Genomic DNA, 13,023 nt, shown 5'->3' on the forward strand with positions numbered 1-13,023 from the left:
TTGTTTTCCTCTTGCTTCGTGAGAATTAAACAAGGAACGTACATGGACATGCCTAACAAAACACTTGGGACATAGTAGCTGCTGTTAAAAACATACTGCTATTGTACAACATTGTGAATGTACTTAATGCTGCTGAATGGTCCACTTAAAATTGGTTCAGAGGGTAAAGCTTATCTATTTTTTGGCACATAAAGAAAAGTATTGCTCTAGCTGACCATCATCGCAATGTCTAAAAGATAATAGCCCCATCTTCAACCTTCTATAACCAAAGGGGAACGTAACCCTGCTTAGGTTCATAGAACGTGAGTGCTGAAGGGACCTGGAGGGCATCTAGTCTGACAGCCCCAGATGGTGAGGCTGCATCCCAGCTGGCCCGGGACCAAGGTCCTTGCACTTGCCACGCTTACCAGCGCTGCTCTCCAGCCTCCCAGCTTATTCTACTGGCACGGGGCACAGTGCTGGTGAACTTGGAGCAGAGCCCTCACAGCCTGACAGCACCTGCATGGGGTGGTCAGTGTCCTTCCCCAGGTGGAGCCGGGCCCCAGACTTCTGGGGCACTCTATCTCCACGTCATGTCGCCTCAGCATCCTTCCCGCCTCTGGTGATCTGTGGTTGGTACAGACCTCTCCCTGCTCAGCCACAGAGATGGCAAATGCTTTGTCACTTTTGTTTTTACAAATACAAGGAAAATAAGGCTTTTCACAACTCCTAGCCACCTTTCCTTTCTTCAACCCAGTTTTTGAGCTTTAGGCTCTGGAAGGGTATACCACCACCCACTCCTTGGGCTTTGATGAGGGATTATTTAAATTTTCGTTATTGATGCCAACAGGACCATTTGAGCATATTTTATTCACGGTGAATTTATGTCTGTTTAAAAACTCTGGTCTAGAAAAATAGTCTGTCTTGGAATTTCCTGACTGGAAATTGGTGTAGAATGCCACTGCTAGCAGCTTGTACCTTTTAGAATTGAGGTAGTGGGAGGCAGCAGATGGAGAGGCATTTTGCCAGCTCTGGCCTTTCTACCTGGGTGTGATTTGTCAACAAAAAAGTCATAAACGGATGAAGAGCCAGTTGACCAAGCAGTAAGTAGTTTGGCAAAAAGCGCCCTTCGTGGATGCGAATGGCATGTGATGTCATTTTCTTCTGTTCTAGCAAGCAGACGAGACCCTGGACTTTGAAGAACAGATTTTGGAAGCTGCTAAGTCCATTGCTGCTGCCACAAGTGCCCTGGTCAAGTCGGCCTCGGCAGCCCAGAGGGAGCTGGTGGCCCAAGGAAAGGTAGGTGAACCGCGCTGGCCAGCTGCTGGGACATTCGGACAGTGTGAGTCTCTGAGGGCCAAGGAGAAGGTGGGAAGACCTGTGGCCTGGCCCCCCGGGCAACCAGTGCTGAGCCTTCCCTCCCTGAATTGCCCATGTCTGCCCCACTGAAAACTCTGTTTGCTTAAACCTGACATCCAGAATGAAGGGTTTGGCTTCTGGGCCAATCATCTGCTTCTTGTTAAAGAAAGCATCCCGTTCCAGGCAGCGATCAGGCCCTGAACAAGACAGTTATAGTCCCACTGTATATGAAGCTATTTAAAGATGTAAACTATCATATTTTCCTAGTGGATGGCTCTGGGAGCACTAGAGTCAGGGGCTGCATAATACAGTTTTCCATCTCCAATGACTCAGTCCGTTCTTCGGGGCTCTGGCGAAATGCTGTCCAACTCTGCCCTTAGCATTTTTCTGAGCCCGTTGTTCGAAAGGCCAGTCTGGTTTTAAAACCTGAGATTTCTTTGATGGGCCTCACCCCCAGTCATCCATTCCATCTGCATTAGCATGAAAGCATAGTTCTCTTTCCGTGACCCGAGGATTAATAGTATATTAGACTAATGCTGAGTATGGGAGGGTCTCCCAGTTTAAAATATTCCGCGTGTTGTTCCCATACAACATGGAATTTGACTCCATCCAAGCTGCACCTTGTGGAGAGCCTCTCAGATCTGGAGGCACTACAGAAGTCCTGTCAGGCTGTGGGTTTGGGGTGTTTGGGGAGTTTGGTCACCATAATTGTCAAATACTTCTGTTTGATATTAAAAGGCTTTTGCTGTCCATGTACAAGTAGACAAATATGATTGTGCCTTGACCTCACAACTTGTAATACAGACAGGAAGTTATGTCCAACCAGTGGCCATCCATCTTCCTCCATGAAGTCTTCTGTGAGCTAAAGTTTGTCCCGATCCAACCCGCGTACCGCAGCTCCTCTTCCTGAGCCATTGTGTGCTGTATTATTTGCTATTATATATATAATATATATAACGTGTGTATGTTTGTTATTATATATATAACATATCTATGTTTGTCTCTCCACTGGCATGCAGTCTGCCCCTTTGTGCTTCTCCGGTATGCCCTGTAGATGCAGCAGAGGGCTGACCTCACCTAAGTACTTGTTGACCAATCAGTATGTAAAGACTAAAAATGGACCATTGAGAAGAATATCCTACCCAAAAATTCCAGTATCTTGATAAAGGGCCAACTGTGAGCCAAATTGCTAGGTACTAAGAGAATCTAACTTGTTCATACATTTGTTGAATATATTCAGGCATTTAGAAGGTTGGTAAAGGTGGTTCCACAGGACTAGGGTGAACTAGAGGCTTATAGACAGGACCTTGGGGTTTTATCTGATGTTCACAGAGCCTTGGTATGACGCCTAATAATTGACAGATCCCTAATTCCATATTCAAATTGAGGTACTCCCTCTGACCTCTCCAGGCACCTCCCACCATGTAAAGGTTTTCCCTCCCAAAGCTGTACCCTCTGCATCTGGACAGAAAATGTTTCACTTGTTGATGTAATTTCTAAATAGAAACAGAGATCATCTTAACATCCAGCTTCCTACTTCTCTCCTGACCCTTGACAAAATAGTCTGTATTTCCTTAAGGCAAGGGTCTGCCATCAACTGCACTGAAGGAAAGGCACCAGCTGCTTCCCCCCACCCCCAGTCACCTGCCAGAAAGTCACAGCATGGCTTTAGGGTCAGCGATCGGGAGAGATGTAAGTTTCCCTCGGCCCTTGAAAGAAGAGGCCTCCGTGGCTCCTGTGTTTGAAATGGAGAAAGTTCAGCAGAGGAAAGAAGCATGGGAGGACAGCCCTGATCCATCATTCCTGAGCAGCGGCCCAGAAACACTCTACCTTGCAACAAAACGGTGGCCATTCTGAGCCTTTCAGATGAAGACCCCGGGGCCCAGAGGGACCCCAGCCGGGGGTGCAGGAACAGACTTGGAGGGACAGAAATGGTGTCCCGCTCTCATGCTGTTGGTGCTGTGTGTCTGAGATGTTTTCCTCTCTAGTTCCAGGGTGAGGTAGAGTCTGAGAGGCTACAGGTCCCCCTGCGCCTCCCAGCGCTCATTACAGATTTCTACCCTCCACTCTCTAGGTGGGCTCCATCCCCGCCAATGCTGCCGATGATGGACAGTGGTCCCAGGGGCTGATTTCTGCCGTGAGTCACCTTTTCCTTCCTTCCCGTTTGCTTTTTGGATCCCCGGAGGGAGGTTTGGGCCATGGGTCACTTCTCTACTGACTGTCCCCAGGCCCGGATGGTGGCAGCTGCAACCAGCAGTCTCTGTGAGGCGGCCAATGCCTCCGTTCAGGGACATGCCAGTGAGGAGAAGCTCATCTCATCTGCCAAGCAGGTCGCTGCTTCCACGGCTCAGCTGCTTGTGGCCTGCAAGGTGAAAGCCGACCAGGACTCAGAGGCCATGAGGCGGCTACAGGTAATGGTCACTGATGCTGGTGGGAAAATACTCCTGTTGGAGCGGGTAAGTGTCGCCAAAGGGGACAGTCTCACTTCCTTGGCATGACCCACCAGGCCTTCCATCAGCAACTCTGTCCCACGTTTCTCATTTTCTACCCAGTACAGCCATGCATCCTACACCTGCCCTGGCAAACGGACATTCTCCATGTGTGCCTCTGGTCTCGTGCCTTGGGGCCCTCGCTCACCCAGAATGTCCTGGCCCTCCCCACCAGCCCCCCTGGTGATCTCCTGCTGCTTCTTTGTGACTCATCTCCAGAGTCACCTCTTCTGGGAAGCCCTCCCTGACTGCTGTGTGTTGAGCAGTTGTTCCCTCCTCTCTCCTGCCAGAGTACTGGCCAGACCGCTCTTATGGCTCCTGTCACTGGGGACCGCCACATTTATTTTTAGAACAGCCTTTGACAAGGCCATGAATTTCTTAGGTGCAGGTGCCACGTCTTTATCTCTACATCTCTCACACCTGAGGTGGCACCTATTCCAGCAGGGGCCCTCATGCTCTGTTTGCGAAAGAAAGGAGAAAAAGGACTGAGAAATTTCTAGAAGACTGTGGCTGAGGTTTCCCAGAGCCCAGAGAATGTGCTCATGATGAAGGTTATAATCGAATCCCTCCCAGTGCATATGAGTTTTCCTGATTGTTTTAATTACAGAAGTGTTTTAAACACAGAGAAGGAAATGTTTGGATGAAAAAAAAAATCACAGAGCCTCAACCTCTTCACATGTCAAATGTTACCATTTTTTTCCTCTTCCTGTTTTTATGTCTATACAAAATAACTGTCTGCTTGTCATCATAGCAAGAGACATTCTGCTTTTTTTCCACTTAACGTTTTATCATATATAGCTTTTTATTTGAAGAAAAGTCTTCATAATTTCTCTATGTAAAGCTAACTGGTCCATGCTCCATGAGTCTCATTTTTGATGATTGCATGATATGACATCACCTGATTATGCCAGAATTTCCTTATACTGTGGACATTTTGTTTCCAATTTTCTAGATTTCCTAGATATTAGAAGTGTTAGAATGCAGACTCTTTACATGGATAAAAAAGTTTATATGTCATGAATAAAATCATAAATGGCAGAAATGTTTGGACAATTTCACCGACACTTGGAACTCTCATTTCATTTTGAAAGTCCAGAAGTGTGTTTCTGATGCTCGGTGCTCCTGAGTCTCCCTCACCTACCTCCCTTACCATAATTCAACTCCTGGGATAAACCCAGGGGGGGAAATGGGGAGTTACATGTCAGTGAATGTGTGGTTTGGGGGCTTGGGGAACACTTCTGGGGAAAACATCCTGAGTTAAGGGAGACCTGGGTTCAGGTCCTTCCTCTGCCATGTATTAAGTTCATGATCTTAATGCAGATCACTCACAACTCTCTGGGCCTTCATCCGCCTCAGCTGTGGAATAAGGATAGAGATGCCCACACTGGCTCTTATGAAGGTCAAGAGATGTGAACATACTTATGTGAGTCCCGAGGACTTACACGGGCAAAGCACGGTAGCTCTCCTTGTCATCGTTACCGATGTAACTGGGTGCTGCAGTGTCACCTCTGAGCCCCTTGCCGTGACCCAGAGGTTCTCTGGGACTACCCTGATCTGTGTCCGAATCCCCCCTCTGTAACATACTAGCTGCAGGGACTCAGAGAAATAACTCAACCCATTTGCTGTATCAGGTAACTACAACGGTGACCTCTGACCTCATAAAGCTATTTTGAGAATGAACTTGTCATCTATTAATTGGCATTCCTTTCGCTTCTAGTGCAAGCCCTCATGGTCTCTCCATGGGTCACTTTAAATCACCCACCAGATGAGCTAGTCACTTTGAGAAGAACTCAACTTTCTGATGGCTCATCCCCGTGCACAAGTCCTTGACTCTGAGGGGGCTGGGCAAGGACTATGGGAGGCTTAATGGACCACCATTAAAAGAAAATTTCAAACCTCAGGGGGCAGAGGACAAGTCCCCAGAGCCATGCTTCATGCTCATTAAGAGTAAGCCATTGTGGGCTATAGCTCTTACGAAAGATCTAGACTTCACATTGGAAAGCTTTTCTTTACAATGGCCTGGAGCCCCACTGTGCCTCTAAAAACATACCTGTCTATGGGGGCCCTAGTTACTGTGGGGCTCCCAGCACCCCCGTGAAGGATGAGGCTGTGCTTTCCTACCCTTCATTCCCTCAAGAAGCATTCAGTGGGTGCCAGCCCTGGGCACCCACTCTGCCAGGTGCTAGGGAGGCAAAGACAAAAGACACGGCCTCTGCCCCTGAGTTACTCACTGTCCAAGAGGGAGAGGGGAACAGGTGTGGGAGAGGCCGCACAGAAGCATGCACAGAGCACTCTGGGAGCGCTGTGGGGAGCTGTGGGTAAGACCACAGCAGACAGAGAAAGTGCTGTCTGAGCCAAGACTTTGTGTTTGTCTTAATTGGTTGGGGCAGAGGGAGGTCACTACCTCTAGACCAAGGAGATGAGCCCTGGGCATGCTTCTGTTAACACACATTTCACACTGGTACAGTCATCTGTTTTCATAAGTATAATCCCCCCTCAGAAATCTGTGTTCCTTGGGAGCCAGGAACTGGATCTCATTTCTCTGTGAATGACCTAAGGTTAGGTAGGTGCCAGTGTTGGTGAAATCGGTGGACGGCTAGACGGACAGATGGATACTAACAACAGAGAAATTCTGTGTTATCATTGGATGATAGGAAGATAAATCGATTCAGAGTTCCATGAACTGTACTTTCATGTCTGTTCTTGCTGAATCCAAATTGGCTGTTTCTAATGATATAATGTATGTTTTTTTCCTCCCTCTCCAGGCAGCAGGAAATGCTGTGAAAAGAGCCTCAGATAATCTTGTTCGTGCGGCCCAGAAGGCAGCATTTGGCAAAGCTGATGATGATGATGTTGTAGTGAAAACAAAGTTTGTAGGGGGCATTGCTCAGGTTTGTGATTAAATCCAGACGTGTTTACTCCAGAGATGGGCATGGTGTTCTAACAGAGATACAAAATACCAATAGCTTAAACAGGATGGAGATATTTCTCCTTTGTGAAACAGTCTGGGTGTAAGCAGTCTATCAATGATGTGCTGATTCCTTTGTATCTGAGCGCCAGGCTCCATCTGCCTTATTACCCCACCATCCCTGAGATGTTGCCTTGGCCAATTGGCCCAACATGGGTCAGTAACCACCCTTGCTTCCTCTCACGTGCCATTGGTCAGGCCGTAGTCACATGCCCAACCAACCCAGCTGCAAAAGATGCTGGGAAATGTAGTATTCTTTCCTGAGGAGCCCTGTGCCCAGCCCAGATCAGGGATTCTGTTATAGAAAAGGGGAAGAAGAGAATTTGGAAGACAACAGTATTATCATTTAAATAAAATGATGGATTTGGAGCTACTACCCCACTCCAGGTAGTTGGCCCTACAGAGAGAATGAATGGTAACCCCATAACAGAACTTATATAAGGATAAACAGGCCTCTGGCCTATAAGGATTACATTCCTAAGCATGGTAGTGAGGAGCAAACTTGAGGAAATTAAGCCTGCAGTTTGGGGTATGTGTTAATATAAATCCATTATACAAGAATGATTTTCTTTGCTTGCTGGAGGGGAGGGGGGCAGGAGAGATGGTGTGGCTGAGTGATGGACATTGGGGAGGATATGTGCTAAAAAAAGAATTTTTTTTTTAAGATTTATTTTTTAAGATTTTATTTATTTATTTGACAGAGAGCACAAGTAGAGGGAGTGGCAGACAGAGAGAGAGGGGGAAGCAGGCTCCTGCTGAACAGGGAGCCTGATGTGGGACTCGATTCCAGGATGCTGAGATCATGACCTGAGCCAAAGGCAGATGCCTAACTGACTGAGTCATCCAGTCGCCCCTTTTTAAAAGATTTTATTTATTTATTTTTGTGAGAGAGTGAGAGTGAGCACCAGTTTGGGGGAGGGGCAGAGGGAGAAGCAGGCTCCCCGCCGAGCAGGGATCCCGATGCGGAACTTGATTCCAGGACCCTGGGATCATGACCCAAGGTGAAGGCAGATGGTTAACCAACTGAGCCACCCAGGTGCCCAAGGTTTTCTTATCAGTACCAGGAAGTCACTCATCCCCATGCCTTCCTTAGCCCTTCTTGAACCATTCCCTGTGTTTCAAAATACACTGGATGCATTTCTTTCAGAATCTCTTTCTTGATACATTAGTTCCATGAGAAGTTCCACAAAGGGTCGCTGATCAAATAAGTGTGGGAAATGCTGCCCTCTTCACCTCCATCTCAGACTATCACAGTGATCATGAGCCTAGGAAGGGCTCCCAAAGGGCCCACAGGAAAGAAATCTATCTTTCTTGAACACAAGCTTAACCTTCTTCACCTGATATCTATTAACCAATATTCCTAAGATCATATCTTAGAAGCATGAAACAAATATATGAACGCTGTCACGTGGTTAAGGACTCCAGCTTTAGCTTCAAGAACACTTAGCCTGGTCCTGCTCCACCACCCGGGTGTTCAGGGAAGTGGACCCACGTCTCTCAGCTTCAGTTTCCTCATTGGAAAAATGGGACCCTCGGTAGGGACGACTTCACGGTGTTGCCAGGAAGACGATAGAACATTCCACGTGAAGTGCTTTACACCAGCACCTGGTGCATAGTAGGGATGCAGTAGATGTGTGCTATTAAATCAGTGGCCAGAAGTCAGCTTATTTTTGTGGGTCATTGGTCTCAAAACCCAGAATATGGCCCAGAAGCTGGTCTCCAGAGCTAAGATACTTACTTATTCCCGGTATCTTGCTGTGTCATCCTAAAGTGGAGGCTGTGAGACCTCATGGGACAGGCAGTGGAGTTGGGGAGGGTGATTTCCTGGAAGGCTTTAGATCCATCCAGCTTGTTGCTTTCCTTGTAGATCATTGCCGCTCAGGAGGAAATGTTGAAAAAAGAACGTGAACTGGAAGAAGCAAGGAAAAAACTGGCCCAGATCCGCCAACAACAGTATAAATTCCTACCCACTGAGCTGAGGGAGGATGAAGGATAAGGCCAGAACCAAGATGGCATGCCCCAGGGGACAGCCCTGCAAGAACTGGACAAACAGTGTTCCTGAGAGGCTGGGCACTTACCTGGAAACTGCCTGCCTCCCCCTGGGGCCAACCCAGAGCCAAGTGCTCATTCTCACATCTCTGTCCTGTAGGGCACCGGCTGCATGATCGTGATGTCACACGGTACAGTGTCCCACCCACAGCTCCTTCGCCACCTCCCCTCATGCCTCACCGTATCTCAGGAGAGAGGGACACACGTTTCGTGAACTGTTACCAAAAAAGAGAAGTCAGTATTATGTCGTTCTCAGACACTTTTGCTTTTTGTTGGTCCTTCTCTAGGCCCCACTCCTGGGCCTTCTGTGAAATCTTAAGAGGAAAAAAAGAATGGCTTGGGGAAAATCACTGATGTCCTAGATGTTATTCTCCCTATCAGGAGAAGATGGAAGTTGGAGCTGGACACAGTAAATAAAAGCCAGAAACGTAAACCAGTGTGGACTCCAGGAGGGCAACTCAGGTCCTTCTGTGTCTCAAGCACTGGCTCCCCCAGAGGGTGGAGAATTCCTGCTCCCATTTGCACGCTTTCTTGCCTCAGTGTGTAAGCTCCTTGTACAATCTACACCCGTCTTGTATTCTGTGGCCCAGAAAATCGAACGATGATTTTTTTTTTCCTCCGTAATCCAAAGGGCAGGAGTACAGGGGACTGCCGGGGCTTGGTGAGCGGGGGCTGTAATAAAATGTGTGGGCTCCTTCCTTTGCAGAGCTGTTTCCGTTCGTACAAGTCCGCCCACACAAACCCGCCGCCTCCAGGTGACAGTCCTCCGAAGCATTCGGAGATTCAGCTAGAATAAAGCCATTCTGTGCTGACTCCCCCTTCCCAGTCCTCCATTGGCTCCTCTGCTTTCCCAAAATGGTTAGATTTCAGGATTGCAAGGCATCTCTTTCAAAATCCGTCGCCTGTCCTGCAACCCAAAGCTTTTTTCTGTGTCTCAGTATTCTTAAACTCTGGATGCATCCTACAATCCATGTGAACCTTTAACAAGACAGTTGTGCTGACCAGTGCATCTTACAAGTAAAAGCATGTGGTGGTATTTCCAGAGTCTGTCTTCTGGACACCACCCTTGAGGATTTCGCTTCGCCCCCCCCCCCCACTTCTCTCTTTTTTGTTCTCCTTTCAGAGCCCTTTCCTTAAAAGGGTATTGTAAGACCTTGAATTTACCTTTCATCTGAGCCTTTAATCAAGACAGTACATGAAGGACGAATGGCTTGTGGAATAGATCCTAATGCCAGGTAGCAAGTGTTTTTGAGAGAATTCTTGAGGGGAAGACAGTGGGGATGGAGGCGCCTGAGAGGAAGACAGTGGGATGGGGGCACGTGGGTTTTGAAGACAGCCATTCTCCACTGCCCTGTAGTAGTGTGGTGCCCCGTCTCCTGTCTCATCCACAGTATGACTTCTGGATTCCACCCAGGGTAAAAGTGGATGCTCTGGTCCTCCAACATGGGCCTGCTTTAGTAGACTCTAGCCCATGTCGTAGTTGTAAATTTTAATGAAACCTGTGACCATGTCCCATATATATGAGAGACTTCTGAGTGCTACACAGAGAATTTCTTTTCCAGACAAGTAGGAAGTTAGAGGAAATCCAGTGCAAATAACAAGTGGAGAGAGGATATAGGGAACCGGGGGAGATGGAGGCCCCAACTCTGAAGAGGAGGGAGCAGCAGAGCCCTGGCCTCTCAGGGAGATTCTAGTGCACTTCTGGGCTCTCCCTGAATATAGCTAGTACAACCCTTCATCCCTGCCCTGGGCTGCAGCCCCACACCCCTCAGAATGAAAACTGAGGGACCCATGGTCAAGGGGTGGGGGTCTCCCCAAGAGACATTCCACGGGCAGACACAGAGTGCTTTCGGAGGCCATTCTCAAACCGGAAGGCTCAGAGTCAAGGTGTGTTAATGGCCTGTGTAGCAGGACCTGGGAAGCCCCTCCGTGGCCCACCCTCACCGCATTTTCTTCCAGACTCTGTATGTGCTTCTCCCCCGTCCATGTCCCATGTCACTTCCTGGCATCCCAGGAGCCAGGCAGGGACAGGCAGTGAGTTCTCTCTATCCCCGAGTTATTGAAAATCTCTGTTGCTTTTGATACAGAAAATCCTCTGGAGACAGGCCAGTGGAAAGGCCTGTCCTTGACAACTTGAGAGAACAGGCGTGGATCGAAATTTATTTTTATAGGACCTGTATACATAAACGCCTGTCTCGAGGGTTCTGCTGCTAGGAGCTTGGAGAAGCTGGTTCCTGGTATCGCCAGGCGCGGTGCGGGTTTTTTCCTTGTCCGCACTGCATGCGTGTATGTGAATGGCCTCACAGCTGCCTTGCTCGTTTCCCATTTCATCAAATGGTTGAAAGACTGTGTTATTTCATAGGCACGTGATCCCCAAATGGCATGAAGGAGGCTTCTGGCCCTTCAAAAGGAGGTAATGCAGATAGGAGTTGCATGTGGGGTGTGAGCTTTCATTGAAGAGCATCTAACAAGAGGATGGTTTCAAGGTAAAAATTGTCCCAGCCTGGAGCATAGAAATGCTTCTCTCCCTGTGAAGGGAGAGGTGGTGTGTACCCTGGGAGGGGAACTAACACTGGGTTTCAAAGCCTTCAGCTGAGCTTTGTGTCCAGAAATTTCTGTCTCGGAAGGTCAAAAAAGGAACCAGAACTGACCTCAGAACTGCTCAGTGATGTGGGAGTTTGGATTTTGCTTGGTGCTGCCTTTCAGAAGGCTTTGGGTAAGGATGCTTGAAGCCGCATTCAGTTAAGAATCCTTGCTCAAACTCTGCCGGTGTCCCAGCAGGTGTGGCGGGGGTGGTCAGCGTGAGCGGTACCACGAGGCCTGGGCAGCTGTGCAGTCAGGTGTCCTGGGCCCTCCGGCCACCCACAGAGGAGCCACTGAACCACAGCAAATGCTTTATTGCAGAAAACTCTTCTGGCTTCTCAGAGGCTTTCCCTCTGTGCTTTCTGGGTGTTTCATCAGTCCGTGAGTTTCTTGTAACCAAAGCCCATTCCTCATTTATCCATGTATTAATACCAAAATTCACCACGCCCCAGGAGAGTGAACCCCACCACCAAAGCCATCCCTGGGCCAAAGGGAGCCAGGCTTCGGGGACAGGCTGCAGAGCAGCAGCAGTGAGCCAGCTCTGGTCCCCACTCCCCAGGGGACTAAAGGGCCTCCTGCTGACGAGCTGCTGCTGCCATCGCCGCCTCAGCTGCGAATCCCAACTCCCCCAGCTCTGAGGTTCTGGACTGTGGCAGGGCCTCTGGGGGTTCTGACCTTGAAGCCCCAGCACAGACTATGAGCATGTTCAGTCCTCGGGCCCCTGAAGAAAGTGTCCCCTCTGCCAATCAAGGGAGTACCCACCTCTGAGACTCCAAGGGGAACCAAGAAGTTGGGGGCAAACCTTCCCTTCAGGTGAAGAAGCAGGAGCATTCAGAAACTCGATGAGCTTAACAGCTGTTCTAGGGGCTCAGGGGCCAAATCCCCAAGGTCTCTTCCAGGTGTTCGCCTCAGTAGATGGCCCCAGGGGGAAGGTGTCTTCCCCCATAAGGTCCCCAAGTCCCTGAGACTACTGCTCCAACTTCCTGAGCATCTGCTTGCTGTTGATGGTCATTAGGAACAGGCACGTGGCAGAGCTTCTGTTGACTCAAAACAACAACAACAACAACAACAACAAACCATGATGGAGAGACATTTCTTTTCTGGAAAAGAGATTGGGATCTGGCCTTCCTCCCAGCCCTCCAATAAGCCACCTCGTCTCAGTCACCCTGTCCGTGTCGGCACCTCCTGGTTCCACAGAGGCTGGGTTTCCCTCAGCCGCCTTCTTACCTGGCTGCAATATCTAGAAACAAACAGGAAAGTTAAGCTCTGCCCTGTGTCCTAATGTCTTTATTGATCTGGTCGCATAAATTATTTTTTTTTTTAACTCACCAGAAATAAACTTTTAAAGGAATGAACCTGTGTGAGAGTCTCATGGGAATGGGGGACAGGTGGGGGAGGGGGAGCAGAATATGTTCTTGTCATGGGAGAGAAACTGCACAACCCCACGCTTACCTGCCATTTGTTAGAGGAAATGTGTGTGCGCATGTGACAGAGGCAAAGCCACAGGGACCTTGGGTTCCATATAGCTTTGCTGACTCCAGAGAAAATTCAGAGAAATAGGCCGCGCGTAGCAAGATGCGTGATTTTCCTCTGAAA

General features: G+C 48.7%; 1 protein-coding gene across 1 annotated transcript in view; it reads left to right on the plus strand.

The window, feature by feature from the left end:
• Positions 1-12,770, plus strand: part of TLN2 (talin 2) — a 420,526-nt gene extending 407,756 nt beyond the window's left edge. Inside the window, exons 55-59 of the mRNA XM_080808179.1 lie at positions 1,153-1,278; positions 3,413-3,475; positions 3,567-3,749; positions 6,593-6,718; positions 8,663-12,770. Coding sequence (XP_080664305.1) covers positions 1,153-1,278; positions 3,413-3,475; positions 3,567-3,749; positions 6,593-6,718; positions 8,663-8,791 — 627 coding nt within the window. The 3' untranslated portion in view covers positions 8,792-12,770. The remainder of the gene's footprint in view (positions 1-1,152; positions 1,279-3,412; positions 3,476-3,566; positions 3,750-6,592; positions 6,719-8,662) is intronic.
• Positions 12,771-13,023: the final 253 nt, after the last annotated feature.

This window comes from Martes martes (assembly GCF_963455335.1).
Source record: "Martes martes genome assembly, chromosome: 7".
Taxonomy (NCBI): Eukaryota; Metazoa; Chordata; class Mammalia; order Carnivora; family Mustelidae; genus Martes; species Martes martes.